The sequence below is a fragment of the Patiria miniata genome, unplaced genomic scaffold (assembly GCF_015706575.1).
Source record: "Patiria miniata isolate m_02_andy unplaced genomic scaffold, ASM1570657v1 HiC_scaffold_22, whole genome shotgun sequence".
In the NCBI taxonomy this organism is placed as follows: domain Eukaryota; kingdom Metazoa; phylum Echinodermata; class Asteroidea; order Valvatida; family Asterinidae; genus Patiria; species Patiria miniata.
Window position 1 is genome coordinate 7,538,780 of NW_024037061.1, and position 23,484 is coordinate 7,562,263.

A 23,484-nucleotide genomic window follows, 5' to 3' on the forward strand; every position below is an offset into this window, starting at 1 on the left:
ATCAACGCAGTACATTTTTTTCTGAGTATATACAATTAATAGATAACTCAATGTGATATCTTTATTCATGAGTACATAAAGCAGCAGATCTATGGTTCACGTGCTATTTATTATATCTCAAGCATGATTAAAAAAGTTCAAAACTATTAACTGACATTGTTCACTGAATAGACAGGTTACCGTTTTCTCTCGTTAAATTTGGTCGTAATCAGCAACCACTCAGATCAAATCCAACTGTTTCTTTGTTTTCTTAACGCCATTCATTCAATTCTCTTTTTTTCACAATAATGATGTTATTAAGGATGCATCATTGTTAACTGTTTTAAAGTAAATTACAAATTTTTAGTAAACGATATCTTGGATAAATGATCAGTGAATAAAACATGCATTGTATGTGTACAATTTTAAGCAAACAAAAACCACACACATATTGGAAAAAAACAGTGTAACACATGAGATTTTGTTCATAGGTGGTTGACTACCAGTCCTAGAGTCTTGGTTACAGCATGGAGGTATAGAATGATATGTCTCCTAGTAGCGCGTATACTGTAGCCCGAGCGGACAAAATCATTAAGTTGAAGACGGAGAAGAAACTTTTACAGAAGAAATAAAACTCTTGACAAGGATTATAGGGTCAGGTGTGTTTATTGAGAGCACCGACTAAAATCGCTTGACAGAGAGAGAGACAGTGAAATAATGAAGGTGAGGAATGAGGGGGAGAGGGGCTGATTAAAGACAGGAATGGAACACAATGGATTGTGGGTAACTTTAAGTGAATTAAACCAAGGACAGCAAATACTAAGAATTTGGGATGTGGTTTTATAGGTCTATGACCGAGCCCAGTGTGACCACACAAATGAAGACAGGGTGTTTCTGTGGACCACAAAGTAATTTAAAATAATCTTAAAGATGTCAACGGGTAATAAGTGAGGATAATGTAATTAAAGTTAATTGCAATTGTAAATGTGGGCTTACACCAGCAAATGCCAAGAGATAGTCGGGTATAAACAAAGGGTATTGTTTTCTATCGTGTAAAATGTTAGCCTCTTAATCTTCAAACTCATTAGACAACTCAGGTCATTGAGGTTTACTTTTCATTCGGTTTTGCATCCATCTGTTTCTTCGCTTTCTTGGCGCTCTTCCCTACGTTCTCGTAAGACGTGTCATCTTCCTTAGAAGCAGCCAGCAGAGCATTGAAGATGAATCGATACTGCGCCTAAAATATAAACATCAATGAAATAATTTCATGTTATGATAATTAAAAAATAATAACAATAATTTGGGAGGGATCATCCTTACTCGCAGCTGGTGTGCTGAATTGCAAAGGACGCGGCTGCAACGTGGTCGGGCCGCTGCCACATCGACCCATATATGACCACGGAGCACAGCCTGAGATCGAAAGTGTTTGATTTTTCCGGAGGGAGGAAAACCGGAGGGTCCGGAGAAAAACCCTCGTGGCACAGGAGAGAACCAACGCACAACTCTACTCACATGAAATCCGCGGCCAGGATTCGAACCGTGGTCACCTTGGTGAGAGGCAAGCGCTTTACGCACAAGCCACCCATGCCACCCATGTTATCAATCACAATAGACACAACTGATCGAGAATTGATAGTGTGAAAATGAAGCGCCCTCTATATGGACTAGATGCCACAGTTCTCCTTCTGTCAGATGTGATTTAGTCAACTGGAGCAATTCCACCTAGCTTCAAGTCTTTGCTTAGTTATCCGACATCTCAGGTATATTAATTAGGCCTACGTTTCGAACAAGAGGAAATCACCAGGTTAATTTACATCTTTATCATCCCATTCGTAAACAAACTTACCGGTGTTTGCACCATCTTGTTTCGTTTTTGTCTCATGCGATAGATGAAGCCAAGGACATCAACTTGTCTCTCTTGGCGCATCTGATCAAGCATGGAGTCCAGGGCGATGTAGGTTCCTGTACGGCCAATACCATTACTGTAAAATAAGAAACAGAAAACAAAGATAAATAATTTCTCAGGAACAGTTGTTTCTTGTTAATTCCAGACATAGTCATACAGGCCTACTATGGTTTAACCATGGCGATCATGGCAATCATTATTTTCACATTTTGAAAAGCATCAAGCTAATTGAAAATGTAAATGATACTGAGTGCTCATAACCAAGGCTTTGAATGTTACATATTTTGTTGAATTCCAGAACAACAAACGTCAAAATACTTGAACTAGGAAAAATAAGAACTTTTTATTAAAGTTTAGTTATCGATTCACGAGTCGTTCGCACCACAGTTCCTACCTGCAATGCACAATGGTCTGTCCCACGTTATGCACTGCATTCACCCTACGCATGAAGCTGAGCAAAGTAGTCGGGTGCTCTGGTGCTTCCATGTCTCTCCAGGTGTTGAAGTGGAACTGGGTTACCAGACAATCATCTTTCTTGCTGAAAAACTAAGACACAAATCAATAATATAATAAGAGCTTAATTTAATGCAGTCATATTTAATACATAAACTTTTCAGGAGAAAACAGGTCTTCAACCAAACTCTCATAACGCAATTGGAGCTCGCTATTTCGAAACGCATCTTATACATGTTCTAGAAATTGTTCTAACGCTTGATGGTAGCAGATAAAATAACCCCTACAAAAGGGGAAACTTTGAGCATTAACTCGCAACTGAGAAAAGAAGCTCGTGTTGGCAAGTTGACAGCAAGTTGTCCATTGCATTTAGGCCAAAAGCGAACTCCCAATGAGTAGCCCACCTTGTCTATCTGGAAAACTCGAACTGTTTAGTCTGGGAACACGTCTTCCGTGACGATGCTAACTGCGATGTCCAAAAACTGAGTAAATCCTGCAGTGTCCGGCCAATACTGATGACACTTGACCTTCAATGACAACATCATTTCAAAATGGAAAAGATACCATCAGTTTACATATGTAATTCATGCCACGACAACTTGACAAATTACAAACCTTAACTGATGCCTAAAGATCAATCAGGTTTCCTGATAAAGACCAACAGCAGTTCACACAACAGCACTGTAGAATTCTATCATATCAGCACAGCTTTTTTCGAAGTATCTTCTGCATCTGGAATGCCTTACCAGCCACCGTGGTTTTAGCTCAGTCACTGGAGATTTTCCGGACTAGCTTGAAACCTCTCACCCTCCGCTAGTTATGCCACAAGGGCATCGTTTTTACTTGCACCGAGTTCTTAATTAGTTTACTGCACTCTTCGTTAAGATTTGTTCCCGTGATCAAGCACGTTTGCACCCAAGTACGACAATTCTCCACTATGGAGGGATGTACTCAATAGAAGAAGAAGAAGAAGAATGACAATTATTTTGCAGTAATTATACCCCACGTTACCTTGCCGTTTTCTACCGGATTGGTCAGCATGATGATCTTATCCACCTCCATCTGCCACACCATACGCCAGAAATCTCCTACCGTTGATTCGGTTGGTCCTTAATAGACAAACATTAAATAAAGTAATGGGGATTGTATTGGCCAATGGAATAAGCGCTTGTATCCTTGTAATTGCTGCAACCTTACCAAATGTTTCAAAATAAACAAGTTTTAGAACAAAATACAAGTATAATACATTTTTCAATACCTTGACTGGCAATATACCTGTTCTTCTCCAGGAAACCCTATAAAGAAAATTAGACTTGTTTAAAACCATTTCAATACAACGCAATACACATTTATTATGGTCAATGCAAGATGTGGTAGATGCTAAATATCGACGTTAGAATTGTATACAATCGTAGCACTGAGAGCAATGTTTAAGAAGAAAAGGAAACCGACTAATTTGGTATTAAAGGATTGTATAGTAATAACTTACATCAATGTAGCAAGCGTTTATGTAATCAGAATCAGGATCATTATGCAACGGCTCCAACACGACACGAGAATGGTCATCTACGAACGACATTAACATTAACAATACACCGGTTTTAGATTAATGTGTCTTTAAATTGTAAACTGGTAGTATGTGGTCTGTATCGTATTCGGTTAAGCAGTACGTTAAGCCATCGAAATTAAAGAAATTTAACTGTTTAAGAACCAGGTTTTTAAGGCTGTATTGAAAATATTTTTCAAATCATATTTACGTTATTAGTCTTAGCCAACTAAAAGAACGGGCAGCATCACTAGGCACAGCCGTCCAGATATAAACTAATACTTACAGACAACGATGTCCGCATCACGATTCTTGGATTTATTTTGTGGTTTCAAAGCCACAGTCGCTGGACGTAACTGACCATCTGGAAGGGTCTGTAAACAGAGCAATCAGATGAAAATTAAAACCTATAGTTAAGAAATTATTCAGCTCAGCGATTCTTTCCTTATACTTCAGGTGGCCATTATTCCTGTAATTTTGTTTTGGATGTTTACGCGTTGTATTGCCTAGGCTTACATCCTTGTGTGACCTGGGGTTCGAATCTCGTTTGCATTGGGTTACCAGTTCTGAATGCTGACATTTACTAACGATGCCACAACGGACAGAGTTCACTCTCCCCATCATCAAGAATAAGTCTCACCACTGGTTCTTTTCAGAGCCACACTTCTTTACAGAAGAAATGTGTTCCTTAGTGTACCCGCAAACGTACCACTTTATTGATAGTAATTGTCACCTTTAAATGTACCAAAAAGGTTGGCATCTTTTGTTTGTTTTTCACTCACCTTGAAATCTGCAGGGAATCCATTTTGACCAGCCTGCTCCTTCTTGCGGATGTATTTTGCGAGCTCTTTAACGCGAACCGAAAGCTGACTGAACAGCTTTTGTATCAGTTGCTCTTGCACGTCCTCGTCCGCAGGTTGCGAGACGGATGGTATCGGATGAGGCTCGGGCATCGGTTTGCGTGCGACAGACTGTGCGTACACAGCAGAATCCGGAACCTCATACGTATCTTCGTCGGTAGCCTGTGGTTTCGGAGGAGGTTTAGGCTTCCGATTGCGTAGGTCGGACGGCGTGGAGGACTTCTCTGCACCCTCGTCTACGGATGTGTACGCAGCAGCTCCTGGTTGAAAAGTGGTAGGATTCGGATGAGATTTAAACTTTGATTCTCGTGAGGCTGCGTGTGTGGAAGACTTCACCACGTTGTCCACGTAGTCGTACTCGTAAGGTCCTAGGGAGGGTAAGGTAGTTTCATAATCATCCACGAACGCGTTCTCGGATGTTTGCGAGGTAAGCTGTTCCGGATGAGGTTGGGTAGTTCCGACGTTAGAGATCGGGCTCTGCACAGCGGGTTTGGTAGAAGATATCGCGACTACACCATCGACAAGGCTCATGTACGGGGCCGGTTCTACAGTAGGTTCTGGAACCTGATAGGTAACATCTAAATAGAAAATATCAATTCAAATGTCAACTGATTTCTGCTGCTGTCCTTGCATGCTTAGCCACGTATTTACTTTTTTAAATTGGAAAATTCTTTTGGTCCCTAAAGTCACGGCCAAGAATTGTCTTTGCAGCTTGAAAATTAAAAGCTTTGACAGAAAACCCACCTGCTTCGAAAGTATTGATCTGTGGAAGAGAAGTATCTTCTTTGACGCCAGAAGGCTGGTTCTTTCGACGGCTTCTTCTGTAAATTATTTCAAAGGCTATCAAATCAAGCAAAAGTGCTGCCATCGTAAAATTTGGAAATATGTGAAATATGACTTGAGATTTGTAAGCGAAATTAAATCCTTTGCAATATTATTATTCCTTATTACTCTTCTGGAGAATAAAAGTTACGGTACTGTTAAATATCTACTCAACGACAAAGAGAAAACCAACGTTTTTTTGGCAAATGATGTCAGTCTTTAAGCAATTATGAATAAGATTTACCTCTTATGCAGCACAATGACGACACTTATAACCATGACAATCATGATTACAGCAGCTGCTACTGAGCCGCCTACCACTGCCAAGGATGAGCTAGTATCATCGATTGGGGGCGCTATTATCAATATAGTATGGAGATAAGATATCACATACGATTTATTTGGTTTTGGTGGTCACGTGATTTAACAAGAATCTTGTATTTAAAAAGAAAATGCTCCTGACATTTCTTCACCGGAAACACACGTATACCAAACCATTCAAAAGAAACTGTTGTTGTAATGTCAGACATTCGGTAATTTGAAACAGCATGGTTCAATTAATTGCGTTGATAAACAATAATTACAGACCTTTGCCATGAAGCCTTGGATAGCCTAAGAGCGCCTAGATCTGTCAAGTAAACTGTTACTTTTTCATTTCAGGAAGCTTCATTGGTAAGATTTTGTAAGATCTGGTCATTCCAATACAACATTGGCAAGAAAATAAGGATTGCTGTAAACACATATTTTGAGGGTACGCCTAATTAAAGTTGCTTGCAAAGGTATTTTGATAAACTTTTTACCTGCAAGGGTCATTTTCACTTGAGCCTGACTGTACGGTCCGGCTCCGGCAGTGGTGTTGGCAGCAACCTGAAAACTGTACTCACTGAGCGGGGATAAACCCTGGATGGTCTCCGATTCCTGTGATGTCACTGACTGAATGACTACTACAGATTCTGGGCCTACTTCAGTCAGTATGTACGTGTAGCCTGTGATGATACCACCTCGGCTCCCACAAGGTGGCTTACTCCAGGAAAAACTCAGGCTGGTTGACGTCACTGAGGTGGAATTCACTTCAGTTGGGGCTTTAGTTGGCTCTGATATACCAAAAGAAAACTTTTCAAAGGTTACATGCATTGAACCAATGGCTTCCTGTTTGAACTACTTTTGTTGAAAATGTTGTAAAATTATTGAATTTTTGTTTATGGCACTGTGAATTTTAAGATTGATAATCGTTTTTTACGAATATGATACATTACTAATGTCAAAATGTGTAAACCTTCGTACTAACTAGTTTGTTATAACATAATTGATCGAGATATTTTTCGAAAGACGTTTGTTGTACATTTGGTGAAAAGAACTAATTGCGCAAAATAAAATTTGTTCCATGTGACAAAAAATTGCCAGTTTTGATGATATACTAGCTCACTTCTTGTTTGCGAAAAGGTCACCTCAGGTCCCTTTACATCACCAGGGTATAACGGCCGAAAGTGAACTCTGTAGTTCAGTGGGAACTTTAAGTCAGTTATGAAATGGTAAGTCGTTTCTAGTATCGTTTCCTGAGATACACTGTTTCCACACTCATCTCTGGTTGTCAATTCGTAGCCAGAGGAGCAAGCATCTGGTTGCCAGGCAACAAACGGTTGATGAGGATCGCCTGACGTCACCTCAAGCCCAAGCACGCCATTTTCAGCTGATGAAATGATACAAAAATGACACGAAAAGGTAAAACGCATCATTGGAAACAAGAAGAAAAATAATTCAAATAATTATCTCCTTGCATAAAATGCAAAACCGAAACATTTGAAAATTCTTGAACAGTCCGAGGAGTTTGTTTTAGTAAGGATGTTCTTTGCAGCATTTAAAATGAAAAACACCATAGCGTTATTTTATTCTTGATTACTTTCTTCCTTTCTAAATCTCTCTTACTTGTGCACTGGCAATTACTTCCAAAATTCGGTGCCTCACAACCTGGAGAAAGAAATTAAATGAAACAATAAATGTGAGCAGATTAAATAATGTGATCAAAACACGTTACACATGAATTGTTTTTACTTCAGTGGATACGTCACACGTAATTCAAAGATATTGGACCCATAAATGTAGGTGGGCGCGAACATCTGGGATTTGTTTTTTACACCTGCTTATCGACCGACGTGCTTGAAACTCAATTGTTCTTAAGTCTGGAGTGCTGAATGGTAACACATAGCAACCGATTAAAACTGGTGTGCAAATGAATGGATGTTTTCATCGGATGACGTCAGTCCGTTATTTCCAAACTGTGTCCACCTCCAAACCGTGTCTTAACTATACTTGGGGCATACCCAACTGTGTCAGCTCATCAGTTGGGCATAAACGCTACTTTCCTCTAGTAAGCCCGCCACCTATTGGCATACATTATTTGAAATAACGACAGACACACTCACCATTGCTGCATTCTCCTGTATCTTTACTGCAGGTTCCTCCCGATGCACAGTGACATGTCTGCTTACAGTCAGCACCAAATGTTCCTTCAGCACACTCTGAAGAAAATAAAGGTGCAACTACACTTTCAAAAAGACTTCTCCATACATCATTTTTAATACTTTGATAACAACTGAACTACTGCAAACAAACTACTGATAACAGCCAAACTACTGTACCTTGCATACAGTCAAGTCCCATGTAACCTGCAGCACACGAGCATCCATAAGGATCAGGAAGACAGAACAAACGCCCTCGGCAAGCCTCGTGGTGTGGATCAGTGCTACCGGGACACCTCTGATCAGCAGTCTTACCAAAGACATTACGGCCATGGGCTGCAAAACACGACACCAAGACTTTTTTTTTAGCTATTATAATATTTCAATTCTGGTAAAACCATATCTTTCCCAAAATGTTTCACAGTTAGTCAGTTTTTTCCCCTCAGCAGGCTACCACAATGGTATTCAATTGTTCACTGTTTATGTTACTGAGGGAGTGGTCCCAACTCAGCTGATTTTATACACATTAAATGACTGACAACTCTTAACCTTGCTCGCAATTGTCTCCACTGAACCCTGGAGCACAGACACAGGCACCAGACTCGTCATCACATACACCGCCATTGTAGCATCGACGACAGGTTTTCAGACATGATGGTGGACCCCAATGTCCAGGAAGACAATCTAGTATTGAAGAGAATGAAAGCCTTTTACATTTTGAATGTTTGTTGATTGACTTGTATATAAATAGTGAACAAACAAGCCCAAAATCGTTCATTCAAGCACAAGTATAGTGATGGTAAAATCTCTGACAAACCTCTAACTATGAGCCTCATGATTCCATGCAGTTGTTCATTTTCTTGATTCACAACGAAGCAACTGTATGCTCCTTCGTCATCCTTAGCGACATTCGGAATCGATACACTCAGGAGGTTGTTCCAAGGTTCGATGATATCGCTGCCACTACGCCTCCATCTGTAGTCTTCGCTCGGTGAGCTCGCATTCTGCATTTCCATTACTGCAGAGTCTCCAATACTTGTTGTTTGTGTTCGCACAACGGGACGTATATGAACGGTGCTTTCTAAGATGAAATCAAAGATATCTGTCAACACCTTAAGGCAAGAGTATATCTACCACACATTTCCCCAATTTATTTTTGTTTTTGCACATACTATACCAAAATTCAACAAATTTGGCAATTTCAGTTAAAATCAATTTTGTAAAAAAATAAGCTGCCAAAAATGTTACTATATTAAACAAATTTGTTTATGCTCTATCGAAGAACAGTGACTTTGACTGAACAGGGATATTTTCATACTGAATATTCACAAGACACACAAATCATCTCACCATCTTTGGGTAGAATGACGGCCTGTATCCTAGTGGTCAAGCCATTTCTGGTCGTCTCTGCGTAGAAGACACCCGTCCTATCAAGTCTTCCCTCCTCTGGTAATCTAAGCAATCTAACTGCACATCCCAAGGATGAATCGACAATCTCGCCTGAGCCTGAAGGAAGGCCAGGCGATCCTCCTGTTGAGACTTGACGACCAAATGAGACATTAGATGTTATCTCCTCAGGAACTCGGTACACTGCAATGACGGAATCGTTGTCTCCAGTTGGACCAAGAAGAGAGGGGTTGACAACTACAGTAAAATCCACACCGTCAACTGTAAAAGAAAACATTGGAACTCGTCCTCTGATTTTCATAATGAATATTTCTTTTGGAGGTCTTTACTTTAGAGATTTGAATCCCTGGATGTAATTTGTTTTCAAAATATCACGAGGAACAAACAGGGTTTTTTAACCAAAGATGTAAAACGTCTTGGATTAAAGTCCCTTATCCAAAATAATGGATCGCTCCACATTTGGTCAAAAGCCCCGCCCTCTTCAAACGTTGGCAAACAGCACTTGCATCTCCCTAATAGCACAGTAGCCAGCATTTTCACCACGGGGGGGGGGGGGGGGGGGGGTGGGTTGTTCACCGTCACCCGGCCATCCTGATTGTTGGCTTTTGTGGGAAAAATAAGCTGCTCTTCCCGTTTGAATGCGCAGTTGCAGGGCCTGAAAAATTTGACATGTGAAAGCAGGCACTCATGTACAAAACAATTGCAATACACCATGAATACATTGCAATACCACTAAACACTTGGTAATATGTCTACTTGGAACATACAATTCATACATTGTTGTATTGAGCTAGCTTGGCAATTGTCATGGAGCGTCGCATGACTATTTTTTTTTCTCTGTGCGTAATACATGGGGATATATTTTCCAACCTGTGAAGGGATGGAATGCTTGAATTTTTTTTTCCAATAGCCTGAAAACTGGCATCCCTGTAAATGGAACATTGTACTTTCAGGATTTGAACACATCTTGGACATTCAGCATAAACCAACCACGGTCTTGGAAAAAAATTACTTTTGTCTAAGCAAGCTTTCTTCATTCATATCAATTTACCTTCTTTATTGAAATCACATGTAGCTACTGTCACTTCGCATAGTCCGAGTGTCGCAATTCCAGGGATATCGACGCTAACATAGCGGGCAAGTACGGGCGGATCGCAAGTAAACTCTGCGAAGACGGACGAAGCTTGGACTTGTCGACCACACACTACATTCTCGGTATAATTATCGCTTAGCCCAGCACGTACAACAGCATCCTGGAAGTTCGATCCTGGGTTGAGAAGTGATCAAAATTTGGGACGCACCCACAATTAAAAATTGTTCTAAACCTATAAATTTAGGGCGTTGCTCATCAAATTGTTTGTAATCTAATCATTTTGATATGACTTTACCTTTGGAATTTATATATAGGGGGAGTCAGGTTGGCGTAGCGGTACTTTCCTCGCCTTCCACTGCTGTGACCCAGGTTCGAATCCCGCCTGGGCCAATATGTGGATTGGGTTTTCCGTCCCTACCTGATTCTGTGGGTTTTCCCCAGAATGTTCTTCTGGGGTTTTCCTCCCACCTCTAAACTGTAACTTCTTCTCATTGTCTTCTCTCTACAGGTTTCTTCAGGCTTTCGAGCTACAGTGCCTAGAGCGCTTTTGAAGAATCCTTGGTTTCATAACCAGAAAGAAATAAAATAAATAAATAAATAAATAAATATAATCATTCTCACATTAAATGACTGCAGCAAAATTTAAATGTAATTGGTCAGACAAAAATAAACTCAAATAACATTTGGCCAAAAAAAAAAATCTTCCCAGTTTAAAAGGTCCACAATAACCTTTTGTTTATCGCAGCAACTATAATTGCATGTTTGATGACAAAGAAACCAACAAAATCTTTTCTGATCTTTTTCATTATCCAATTGACTATGGATTCTTAAAATACATACACCTATTAATGTAAAGAGGTTATCATCATCTTACCCTGTGTATAGCTCCAAACTCTGATTTGTCCCAGACACTGACTTGACTCGAGATCCACCATCCACCATGGGTTCATTTCGAAAACTTGAAATTAAACGTAAACAATTTACTTAACCGTTCAGTCGCAAACATGTTGAACATTTTTAGGACCCCCCCCCCCCCCCCACCTTTGGACACCACCTGTTAGGCGAGAAATTTCCCAGCTATCAATTTATTCCATTGGTTTTAACTGAAGACATGTATATGTGGAAATATGATTTTGTAGGAAATCCACCAATCTCAGTTTCAAATTCTCTGTCTGTAGCACTTTCATGATACACTGACAACTTGACTTTCTCAAGCTTTATGCAAATCAAATTTTCAAACTAAAATGTATTCGCAATTTAATAATATTTTTATTTAGGTACTTCGTCTCTTTAATAATGAATATATGACGGGTGTATTTGCAGGAAAAATGTCCCTCGAGAATGAACTGAAGTGTGCATTGTGTAATTGGACTAAGATGACTTACTGGTGAGGCTGCAATAAGGTTCTTTTGGAAGACTATCCAATGCTCTATCAGCAACGAAACTACCGTCTGTGGAGCTTTGACTACTGGGTTTATCGGTTAAGTTTAGGGCTGCATGAAAAAATTACAAGGGAGGAAAAAAAAAGAAAGTTGGATGTACATGTAACACACTACGATGCAACCACTTATTCTTAGGATAGAAAACACAGATCCAACTTACTTTGAAAGTATAATCAGAGGTGTTTTTTTTTACGTAACATGAAATTAATATGTCGGTCTAGTTCTCGAGCAACACCCAATAATAAAATTTACCTCTGCCCGAAGCAAAATGCCATCTTACAAGATACTGAAAGGTTTTTTTTAAGTTCTCAGACAGCAATAAAATTACATCGGTGATGCAAATTTCCATCTTATATTTTTCCTGTTATATTTGTCCTGTGAATCAGATCACGCTGACACCAACATTTTTCTTCATTCAACATTTTGACAAAATGACAAATAAACATTTATTTGGAAAACTGTAATTTAACCATTTGCATTACGCCAAACTGTACCTGCTGGATGGAGTTCACACGGCCATACCATTACTTCAGCCAGTGAAAGCCAGGTTTCTCTAGGAATATTGACGCTAACATACCGAGCAGGTCTGTAGGAATCACAGGTGAATTCAATCCAATCATTGATTAAGGCTTGATACAGGGTTACTGGTGAACCACACGTCGGGTTATCAAGATGTGCCTCTCTCAGGCCAGCACGCACAACAGCACCTTGCAAACGTAATCTATAGTCGTCTGGAATCAAGGAGCGAAATTGATGAGAGATATGAAAGTTTGCATTTAGCTGGATCACTGCTGAGGTTTTTCTTCACTGTACAGTTTGAGAAACTTATTTCAGGCCTACTGAGTGCAGTGATGTTTTCGTCAGTTTTCATTTGAGCCTTAATGTTGGCTAAAACAAACACTTTGTCTGAAAATAAGCTCAGGCAAAGCGGAACTGATTTGATTGTCTCTCAAACCACTCCTATACCGTTGCAATTTATTATAAACTGATGAGAAGCTTACGTTCAAGATGATCTGGATTCCTGATGGCGATTTTCCCAATGCAGTGATCAGAAGTCAGGTCTATCTTCCACCAGGGATTCAGGTCTTGATCTGAAAGAAAAGTCAAATAACAGATCAGTACAAAGTATATAATGGCAAAAACAATATCTTTTTTTACGAAAAGTTGTTTTTAGGTTAATGCAAAGTTATGGAAATAGAGGTGACGCTATGAACGTTAATCAGCTTAACCCTAACGTCACCCAAGGCTACACAATACTACTGAGTAGTAACCTGAAGTGTGCCCAAAACATTAAAAAAAACTCTCTGTTCAGAAAGTGCACTATATCAATGAAATCTCATAAATATGATTGAGTTTTTCAATGATAGAGGGCATCAAAGAAATCTCTTCTTCAGACTAGCTCAATAGTTTTTGGATGGTAAAATTGCTTGAATCAGCCTGGTACATTTTCTGCTTGAATTAGGCAATATCGAATGGAGGTCGGTGATCAGACTTACCTGTGTGACTACAGTGGGCGGCATCATAGCTGTACAGTGAAGACCCATCCACAGCTCCTGAAGCATACCAAGTACCGGAACTATTAGAATAATTGGAACTCTGACTGCTTGGGAGACCAGACAAATGCAGGGCTGCAAGAATAATAGAAAAGAACGACAGTGAAATCATTCATGCTGTGCAATAAACCTCTTTTAATGAAATGGGTCGTACAATTATGTAATGTTGGGCACAATATTTAGCAATAATACAAAAATCAATCAAACTGATATTGCCAGATGATAAGAAAGATAGTTAAAGGTTGTGTTTTGATTATCGACAAAGTACTTTAATAATGCCATTTGTTTGTCCTGTGTGATGGGATAATATAACATTTATTTTGTGGCTTTAACATCATGAGGTTCCTCTCAAATTCCTCCAGAATGATGATTCTTTGCACACAAATAAACTGTCATCAATATGCCGTTCTGAGCACATATCACTGCACTCTCACAAATGCCCCCTTCAATGGCGAAAGCATTGTGCTATAGCTATTGTTCACGCAATCCACCATGGGACAGATTGCTTGCACAATGGCTTCTCCATAGAAGGGGGCCTCTGTGTTTGGATAGGAATGTAGGTTCAATGACCATTTATTCATAACTGATCATCCACGACCTCCTGCTTTCTAGTGCAGATGTCTTACCACTCGACCACCTTACCACACTTACCATTCGACCACAGTGTTCAAGCGTCGGTGAAGGGCAAAAACCTAACTTGATTTATATCACCCCGACGCAAAAATTCAATCTTATAATAGTTAATGCGGCACCCGCTGCTATGTACATCAGATTACAAACAGCCAACCGATCCCGCTAACTCGGTGGTCGAGTGGTAAGACATATGCACTAGAAAGCAGGAGGTCGTGGGTTCGAGTCCCACCCGAGTGATTTTTCCAACTTTCACTCGGGAGGTAACACACTGAGTACACAGTGTTCAAACGTCGGTGAAGGGCAAAAACCTAATTTGAATTATTATTCTTTACCCACCTGTTGGTGCATCAATCTGGATCGTATCCATGGTAACCTCCTCAATCATGACTTCAACTAATTGAACTACGATTTCATAACTGCTACCACGGATATCCAAGCTGACGTATCGTGCAGTGACGTAGGGGTTTAGTAGGAAATCTACAACCGCTCCATCTACAGCTTGATCCATTCGAACCCGTCCTACCTCTGGGTTATGTAGGTGATTGGAGCTCAAACCAGCACGAACTACATTATCCTCCAATCGGTAACCTGCAACAATAGCAACAAACCAAAATCATTCAAATAGTAAGGAATTTGATTGTACATTTTAAAGCAGCTGCAATGATAGCTAGGCGAATACATTTGTGACAATTTTAACAGCTTTCCACTGCCAATTTCGCAGTGTCCATCCACTTCTGAAAATTAGTCGTTTTCGTCTGAAGTAGAATGAACGTCTTCGATCCCTTTCCAATTCAACGAAAAATCAATCTTTTTTTATATTGTTTGTGCAATGTGCATTTGATTTTGAGAAACAGGCATCCAATTACCTTATCTGTACAGCATACCATTTTTTCAGCTGAGCTCGGGTATACGATTTTGCGCATTGCGCATATGCAAACAAAAGTAAGTTTATTCGATGGTATTTACATAAAATTATTTAATGAGAAAGATTCCTCAACTCGGTTGTTTGAATACATTACACTCAACTATCAAATTTAAAAGAGTGAAAATTCACTCCATTCGAGTGAAGATTCACTCTCACAGTCGTAAACTAAGGACTAGACGTTTTAGAGTGAAATTTCTTCTTGTAAAGGTCGAGTTTTCACTCGAGCTTCGTCTGAAGTGGTTCTTTTTCAGACTTTTTCAATCAAACATGAGAGTGAATGTCACTCTAAAACGTCTTTTCTCTAATTTTACTCTTTGGAATTTAGAGAGAAGGTTAAACATATCATGGTTAATATTCAAATTTCGCCCTATAAAGAAAGGGTATTTATTAATCCGATTGGACATAAACGAGATGCGCTTGTACCGAAAATGAAAGTATTCAGAACGATTCCCGAAATCTTGGCGGAATGGAATAAACTCTGTATCCAAATGCATTAAAACTTTGCGAAATCGGCCGAGAAAGACTATAGTTTAAGGTGGAATTAACTCCTTAACAGGGAATTGGGATTTTTGTAGGCGAGTTTGAAGATAGGAATTCAATGCTAGAAGAGAATGCCTATCTATTAACTTATAAAATATTGCCTTTACTTTGGTTTGTTTGTTTGTTTGTTTGTTTGTTTGTTTGTTTGTTTGTTTGTTTGTTTGTTGGGGTGTTTGTTTGTTTGTTTGTTTGTTTGTTTGTTTGTTTGTTTGTTTGTTTGTGTTTTATATTTTCAACAACTGGATGCAGAGTATGGATGCTCTGTCATCTGATCAAATGTTTTCATGAGGCTCCTACTATGGATAGGCCAGGAAAAATTAATGTGCGATACTACTGGTACATGACCACTCATCCAGGAAAAACAATTATGAAGAGTATACTAGCCCAGTCTGTTTCTGTTAACCAGAGTGATTTTTCTCAAGCAGTAGACAGCTCCCAGGTCCACTTTCCACCATGGGTTCGTACGTTGCTCTGGGGTGGCATACCCTGCGTGAATGAAAAAGAAATAGGCCTGGTGTGATAATTAGTAGTTCTTTTATGATTGTGTTCAGCAGTGTAGTTGTGTGATTGAAGAAATGGAATTATTTTGATATAAGATGAGTTACTTTTATTTCTGTGTATAGGCCTAGGCCTATTCAATTTACCAACATAATGATTTTCTTCAAGCAGTAAATTGTCCATCATGGATCCGCAAATTCTTTCTCTATTCTGTATAAGTGCAAATGAATGGAATTTATTGCCCTGGTTACCCAGTAGTTCTCCATGAACGTAACACGCTGCAATGTTTAGTTAAGCATGCACTCTCATGGTCACCGATCGACAGATGAATTAATTTTACGCAAAAACATGTTTATTGAATAGTCTTTATAAAAAAATAAGTTCTTTTGTGGGAACCTTCAGAAAACCTCAGTTTGACTGAGTTAAGGTTCTCTTTGGAAACTAATTCCTATTGGACACCATGAAAGTCCGTTTGAAATTAGGCTGATGACGTTTCAAAATGGAATAAAATTTGAACTTAATCTTACTTGGACATTGGAATTTTTTAACCAAATCGTTATACTTTTAATGAGTTATTGAAAGCGCAACATTTTAAAAGATACTGTGAGTCCCATGTATTTTCTCTTTCTTTGAGGTTACTGCTGTAAATCTGCTGATAAGATAGGATGGTTCCTTTCGAGAGACGATTACACTATACCCGTGTGAGCCAAGGTTCCAGTGTCTCGATCCACAGCATTCGAGGCTTCGGCATCTTGTGCCGTAGAACTCTGACTCGTTGTAATTCCGGGGCCACGCAGATCAAGAGAAAGTCCTGCAGTGTTAATATTAATAATCACAAAATTTAAAAAGTGGGCCAATATACATATATAACCAAAACAGGTGGTAAACTTCATACCTGACTTTCCAAGGAAAAGAAAAGACATAATGGTTTCTTATACTATTAGTCTTAGTTGTACGTGGTCTTCACTATAGTCATCGTTCCTTGCAGCCAAAGCCTAATAGTCCAGCGGATATGTGAAAAAATTGTGCACTTTTGCATAAAAGCGTGAAACTTGGCACAGATGTTTATATTCATGCGAGAAAATGTTTTAGATGTGGAGCCATCACAAGTTTACCCTTTTAGGGGCGTGGCATCCATTTAAAAAAAGGGGGGCGGAACTTGTCGTGCCCGCAGTGAAAATGGTTTTTCTCACTTGTAACAAAAGCAGGAAACTTTACAAAGACATAATTATATAGATTACTAGTGTTTTCCGGATTCGGAGCCACCACAAAAGTACCTTTTTGGGTGCGTGGCAGCCATTAAAAGACAGGGGGGGGGGGGGTAATTATTATGCCCACTTTGGAAAACATTGTGCCCATATTTCATGAACGAATAAAACGTCCCACAGACGTTTATATTCATGAGAAAAAAAATTTCAGATGTGGAGCCATCGCGAACACACCCTTTTAGGGGCGTGGCAGCCATATTGAAAAAAAGGGGGCGGGGTTCTCATTTTGCCCAACATGGGAAAAATGTGCACACATCTCATAAACGAATGAAGCTAATTCCCACAGACATTATTACTCACGAGAAAAAAAATCACAAGTGGAGCCATCGTAAACACACCCTTTTAGGGGCGTGGCAGCCATAATAAAATCGGGGGGGGGGGTAGTCATGATGCCCTTATAAAAGAAAGTTGTGCCTACCTTTCATTAATATATTCATAAAAATGTGAAAACAATTTTTTTAATGTGAAGCCATCACAAACCTACCCTTTTAGAGGCGCGGCATCCATTTTTAAAATGGGGGGGGTACTCAATATGCACAACGTGGAAAATTTTGACCGCGTTTCATATAATAAAATCCACCTCAGATAGCTGTTTAATGTGTTGGAGTAGGGCCGCCTTTATAGTTGGAAGTTACTGTTGGCAAACCCTTTGTTTTCTTACACTATACATCCTTGCCTCATCTATATTAACCCAGTTACTGGTTCTGTCGTCTGTAGAATTATTGTTAACCTTTCAATTGCAGCAATATCTGAATTGGGGTATAAATTGGGGTACCTCAGTTAGTCCTGGAAAGACTAGTGTTACTTCTTCAAATACATTGTTTCCCCTGCCTTTTTTTCTGACAGACCAAAAGGCATATGCAGTGTCGCACCTGTATAAAGTATTCATAAATACCTCAGACAGTTTAGCCATTCCTATTGGTCGAGAGCCCGTCACGTGGCCGGTATTAAACGGATGATAAAGACATGGCTAGCTGGTCTTAAACACTTTTCCAGTGTCACAATAAAATGTGGACTTCTAAAAATCCAGTGCCTTTTATCGTTTCATTGGTTGAACGTTCACAATCCTCACGTAGGCATGCGCAACACTACCATGGAGTTAGAATTTTATAGTTCTAAATTCAAAACGCAACGCGCCAGGTGCGTTCTGCGCGACATCGCGTCGAACATGATACGCGCGCGTCAATCTCCATAAAAGGGTTGTTTTCATCTTACTCGCCAGCTGAACACTCCATTATTTTGCAGGAGGGATGTTTCAAAAAGCATAAAGTGAATTTGTTGAACAAAATCGGGATGTTTTGAACGAATTATATGATTTTTTTTACCGAAAAGGTATTTATGAATGGGAATAAATATGTACTCCGTCGGTATTTATCACTCTGTTTAATACAACTTAGAGTCTGGGTGCTGAACATTACCCTCGCCTCCGGCTCGGGTAATTATCAGCACCCAGACTCTAAGTGGTATTAAACAGAGTGATAAAAACCTCCGGAGCACACATTTATTCCCTTATTAAAAAAAAAAATTAATGGATTTGGTCGGGGAAAAAAAAAAACACTCATCAGAGCTTGATATACAATTTTTAAGAGAACAAAGGTGTTGTGTGGTGGAAGTACACAGATTCATTGAATGTGAAGTCATAGTGGACGTGACCACCACTTTGTGAGGCGAGTACATCGTGTTGTTACCCAATCTGCCGTCAATGCGGCGCAACGGGTAGGGGGTAGGGGAATTTTACACTCCCCCCCCCCCTAAAAAAAGGATTTCCATGGCCCTTAAATGTTAAATGTTAGAGTTTAGGGCTGCCATTGTGTGCTGTGTATTTGTAATTATGAAATCACTCTGGAATTTAGATGTGCATGATAATATAGGTGCAAGTACACACATTGAACCCTATAACACGGGTTAGCCTACCGGTACTTACCCATGCTCTTTGGTGTAAGTCATTGTATTACCAAATAATATAGGTTATGGGCCAATCAACATTATAAGAAATCAACAACAAAATATAAAAATTGCAATTGTGGGCACAGTGAGTAGGCCCCTCACACCTCTAAAAGGATGAGTTTGCTGTGGCTCTACATATGAATTTATTATCTTGCACCAAGTTTGTGTGAAGTTTAGTCATTTATGAAAGTTCGATGGTGGTAGCACCCCCCCCCCCCATTTGTTTTTAAATAGATGCCATGCATCTAAAAGGATAAGTTTGTGATGGCTTCAAATTAAAAAAAAAGGACAGATTTTCATGAATATATTGTCCGTGTGGAGTTTAATCCATTAATGAAAGGTAGGCATGACTTTCTTTTATAGGGGCATCATGACTACCCCCCCCCCCCATTTTACTATGGCTGCCACGCCCCTAAAAGGGTATTCATGTATCCCCTATTCTTCGCACCCTTCACTGGCTACCTGTCAATGAGCGAATCGCCTTCAAGATTCTACTCCTAACTCACAAATGCATCCACGGCTCAGCACCAGCATACCTCCGTGAACTTATTCAAGTATACCAGCCACAACGCACCCTCCGTTCTAGCTCAACATTGCTGCTCAGTACACCGGTCACTCGCACTAAGACTTATGGACATCGTTCCTTCATGCATCACCATCGCTTTGGAACTCTCTCCCACACCATATAAGATTTGTCAATGCCGAAAATGAATTTAAAACACTCCTTAAAACTTACCTGTTCCATTAATTGCTTTTAATTGTTGTTTCCTGTGAAGCGCATCGAGACCTTGGTGTGATGCGCTATATAAAAACTGTGTTATTATTATTATTATTATAAGGGTGTGTTTACGATGGCTTCACGTGTGACTTTTTTTCTCGTGAATATTAATGTCTGTGGGAATTAGCTTCATTCGTTTATGAGATGTGGGCACATTTTTTCCATGTTGGGCATAATGAGAACCCCGCCCCCCTTTTTTTCAATATGGCTGCCACGCCTCTAAAAAGGTGTGTTCGCGATGGCTCCACATCTGGAATTGTTTTTCTCATGAATGTCAATGTCTGTGGAAAGTTCCATTTCTCTATGAATGTGGGAACAATATTTCCAGGGTGGGCATAATGAAAACCCCGCCCCCCTTTTTTTTCTTATATGGTTGCCACGCCCCTAAAAGGATGTGTTCGAGAAGGCTTCACATCTGGAATTTTTTTTCTCATGAATGTCAATGTTTGTGGAAAGTTCCATTTCTCTATGAGTGTGGGAACAATATTTCCAGGGTGGGCATAATGAAAACCCCGCCCCCTTTTTTTCTTATATGGTTGCCACGCCCCTAAAAGGGTGTGTTCGCGATGGCTCCACATCTGGAATTGTTTTTCTCATGAATGTCAATGTCTGTGGAAAGTTCCATTTCTCTATGAATGTGGGAACAATATTTCCAGGGTGGGCATAATGAAAACCCCGCCCCCCTTTTTTTTCTTATATGGTTGCCACGCCCCTAAAAGGGTGTGTTCGAGATGGCTCCACATCTGGAATTTTTGTTCTCACGAATATAAACGTCTGTGGGACGTTTTATTCGTTCATGAATTATGGGCACAATGTTTTCCAAAGTGGGCATAATAAGTACCCCCCCCTTTTCTTTTAATGGCTGCCACGCCCCAAAAAAGGTACTTTTGTGGTGGCTCCGAATCTGGAAAACACTAATAATCTATATAATTATGTGTTTGTGAAGTTTCCTGCTTTTGTAACAAGTGGGAAAACCATTTTCACTGCGGGCACGACAAGTCCCGCCCCCCTTTTTTTAAATGGATGCCACGCCCCTAAAAGGGTGTGTTCGCGATGGCTCCACATCTGGAATTGTTTTTCTCATGAATGTCAATGTCTGTGGAAAGTTCCATTTCTCTATGAATGTGGGAACAATATTTCTAGGGTGGGCATAATGAAAACCCCGCCCCCCTTTTTTTTTCTTATATGGTTGCCACGCCCCTAAAAGGGTGTGTTCGAGATGGCTCCACATCTGGAATTTTTGTTCTCACGAATATAAACGTCTGTGGGACGTTTTATTCGTTCATGAATTATGGGCACAATGTTTTCCAAAGTGGGCATAATAAGTACCCCCCTCCCCTTTTCTTTTAATGGCTGCCACGCCCACAAAAAGGTACTTTTGTGGTGGCTCCGAATCTGGAAAACACTAGTAATCTATATAATTATGTCTTTGTGAAGTTTCCTGCTTTTGTAACAAGTGGGAAAAACCATTTTCACTGCGGGCACGACAAGTCCCGCCCCCCTTTTTTAAATGGATGCCACGCCCCTAAAAGGGTAAATTTGCGATGGCTCCACATCTAAAACTTTTTCTCGCATGAATATAAACATCTGTGCCAAGTTTCACGCTTTTATGCAAAAGTGCAGAATTCATCGATATTTTGTCACATATATCCGCTGGACTATAAGGCCTTTACGAGGGTATAGTATTCCCAGTAACATAATTATGCCTATAACAAAATGCATATAACAATGGAGCTTTAATGTTTAATCTTTACAGTGCACGTAATTCATGAAGGTCAACATGTACTTAGGTTTATATGTAGGCCTACATGGATTGAGCACGAAACCGCCAACTTCCTGGTAGGCCCTATGCCTACTTGTCTCAACTCAACTGACTAATTTACCCCACCTTCCTTGAGGCTGAAGGCAACGAAGACGACCAGGAATGTGCCAAGATGATCCCTGAACATCATGGTAACATCTCCCAGTGACAGATGAAGATAATCCCAATCAAAATGGAAAGAACCACGCTGTGCTTCACAGTCATACGTTCGATATTGCCCCAAATGACTTGTAATCCGCCTTGCATTAACACAACACTCATCGGCCAGGTTCTAGTGCTGAATATCCCATTCATGCTTCAATGAACGAACTATTAAGACCGACTCTGGGATTTTCCAAATCGAAACAATACCAGTGGAATAATAAACAACAACCACGCTTACGAGCAAAGTCATATTTTGTTCAACGTTCAACTTCCTCAGGCCAAACAAAAAAAATTGTGTGTTTACGGTAACCCGACCGACCTGGAATTTTTTCGGCCAAATTGCCGACCTCAAACTTTTTATTGCCATTTTGAAGGTTGATAATTGACAAATTTCAAACGTTTCAAGTACTTTTAATTATTTGCCACGAACAAAAACCATTTTCCACACTTGAATCTGACCATGATTTGACACAAACATACCTGTGTAGGCTGTGTAAAACGTGCGAAAATCGCGACGATCTCAAAACTTGGATTCTCAAACTACGAAGTACGATTATTTTTGCACAAACGCACAAGGTACGCCTGGCTTGCCGACGGACAGCATGGTTCTAGCCACTGATCTCTATATAAAGACTGGATAGCTAATACAGAGCCGCACAATGTACGAATTTGACGCCATATTGGTGAGACCGGCTGGTGATCTACAAAGGACAAGTTGTCGTTTTTATAGACAGCATGATTTCTTTTGTAACGTCGCGGTTCACTTGACTTATATTTTGACCACCATCACTGACCAAGGTTAACTACAATTTTTCTAACGTCGTGGTTACTAAAATGCCGCAAATATAACTTTTTCGGTGTTTTGAAATAATAATCACTACGGAAATGTGTCCCTTTTAGAACATCATAATATGTGTACGTGACCAAAATGCGCGTCAACTGTTGATACAACGCGCGCGTATTTACGCGTAGAACGTTCGTATTATACGCGGCCATCTTCGTGAGACCGGGGGCGAATTGGTCAATATGCAAAGTCTACTGTGTGAATGTTGTATGCATATCCGCTATCCAGTCTTTATATAGAGATCAGTGGTTCTAGCTCCCCACGTACAAACGTGCGTACTGCGTATCGGCCTGATACGCTGGAATTGCGGCCGGCCCGATACGCCGACAAAAAAATAGCGATCACATTTTTTAGCCCCTGATACGCACAATATAATTATTATACACGCCATTAAAATGCACAATTTGATCGTTACATACGCCATTATTTCATCTTGACATGCAAAATCTTGACCAAAATCCTGTTTTTCTGATGCATGTGTGATTAAAATGCACACGATGACATGTTCTGTCGACCACCAGCAGCACCCAGCTAACATACAGCATGGTACACTGGTTCCCTTCGC

The 23,484-nt window shown here is 39.9% G+C and overlaps 2 protein-coding genes across 2 annotated transcripts; both read right to left on the reverse strand.

Moving 5' to 3' along the window:
* Window positions 1-626: 626 nt before the first annotated feature.
* Window positions 627-14,813, reverse strand: LOC119730762. Its single transcript, XM_038203788.1, has 26 exons — window positions 14,490-14,813; window positions 13,464-13,595; window positions 12,969-13,058; window positions 12,462-12,698; window positions 11,911-12,018; window positions 11,400-11,483; window positions 10,484-10,699; window positions 9,376-9,693; window positions 8,843-9,106; window positions 8,575-8,709; window positions 8,206-8,361; window positions 7,990-8,085; window positions 7,493-7,534; window positions 6,993-7,256; window positions 6,367-6,660; window positions 5,811-5,922; window positions 5,489-5,565; window positions 4,667-5,322; window positions 4,171-4,258; window positions 3,828-3,904; window positions 3,597-3,633; window positions 3,350-3,447; window positions 2,743-2,865; window positions 2,280-2,431; window positions 1,826-1,961; window positions 627-1,216 (listed from the first exon to the last, which is right to left on the reverse strand). Exons 1-23 carry the CDS (start codon window positions 14,659-14,661, stop codon window positions 2,770-2,772), a joined length of 3,849 nt encoding a protein of 1,282 aa, XP_038059716.1. The 5' UTR covers window positions 14,662-14,813; the 3' UTR covers window positions 627-1,216; window positions 1,826-1,961; window positions 2,280-2,431; window positions 2,743-2,769.
* A 969-nt stretch (window positions 14,814-15,782) lies between these two features.
* On the reverse strand, window positions 15,783-22,320 carry LOC119730764 (fucolectin-4-like). The gene is made up of 3 exons (XM_038203789.1): window positions 21,998-22,320; window positions 16,814-16,927; window positions 15,783-16,104 (listed from the first exon to the last, which is right to left on the reverse strand). Exons 1-3 carry the CDS (start codon window positions 22,059-22,061, stop codon window positions 15,998-16,000), a joined length of 285 nt encoding a protein of 94 aa, XP_038059717.1. The 5' UTR covers window positions 22,062-22,320; the 3' UTR covers window positions 15,783-15,997.
* Window positions 22,321-23,484: the final 1,164 nt, after the last annotated feature.

Excerpts from the sequence above, each read along its gene's own strand:
- LOC119730764 (XM_038203789.1), bottom strand. The coding sequence starts at position 22,061 with ATGATGTTCAGGGATCATCTTGGCACATTCCTGGTCGTCTTCGTTGCC. Across the intron at positions 16,928-21,997 it reads TGCCTTCAGCCTCAAGGAAG|GACTTTCTCTTGATCTGCGT; the intron begins GTGGGGTAAATT and ends TTAACACTGCAG. Across the intron at positions 16,105-16,813 it reads TGGAACCTTGGCTCACACGG|GGTATGCCACCCCAGAGCAA; the intron begins GTATAGTGTAAT and ends TCATTCACGCAG.
- LOC119730762 (XM_038203788.1), bottom strand. The coding sequence starts at position 14,661 with ATGGATCAAGCTGTAGATGGAGCGGTTGTAGATTTCCTACTAAACCCC. Across the intron at positions 10,700-11,399 it reads AGTTTGGAGCTATACACAGG|GATCGAACTTCCAGGATGCT; the intron begins GTAAGATGATGA and ends TTCTCAACCCAG. Across the intron at positions 7,535-7,989 it reads TACAGGAGAATGCAGCAATG|GTTGTGAGGCACCGAATTTT; the intron begins GTGAGTGTGTCT and ends TTCTTTCTCCAG.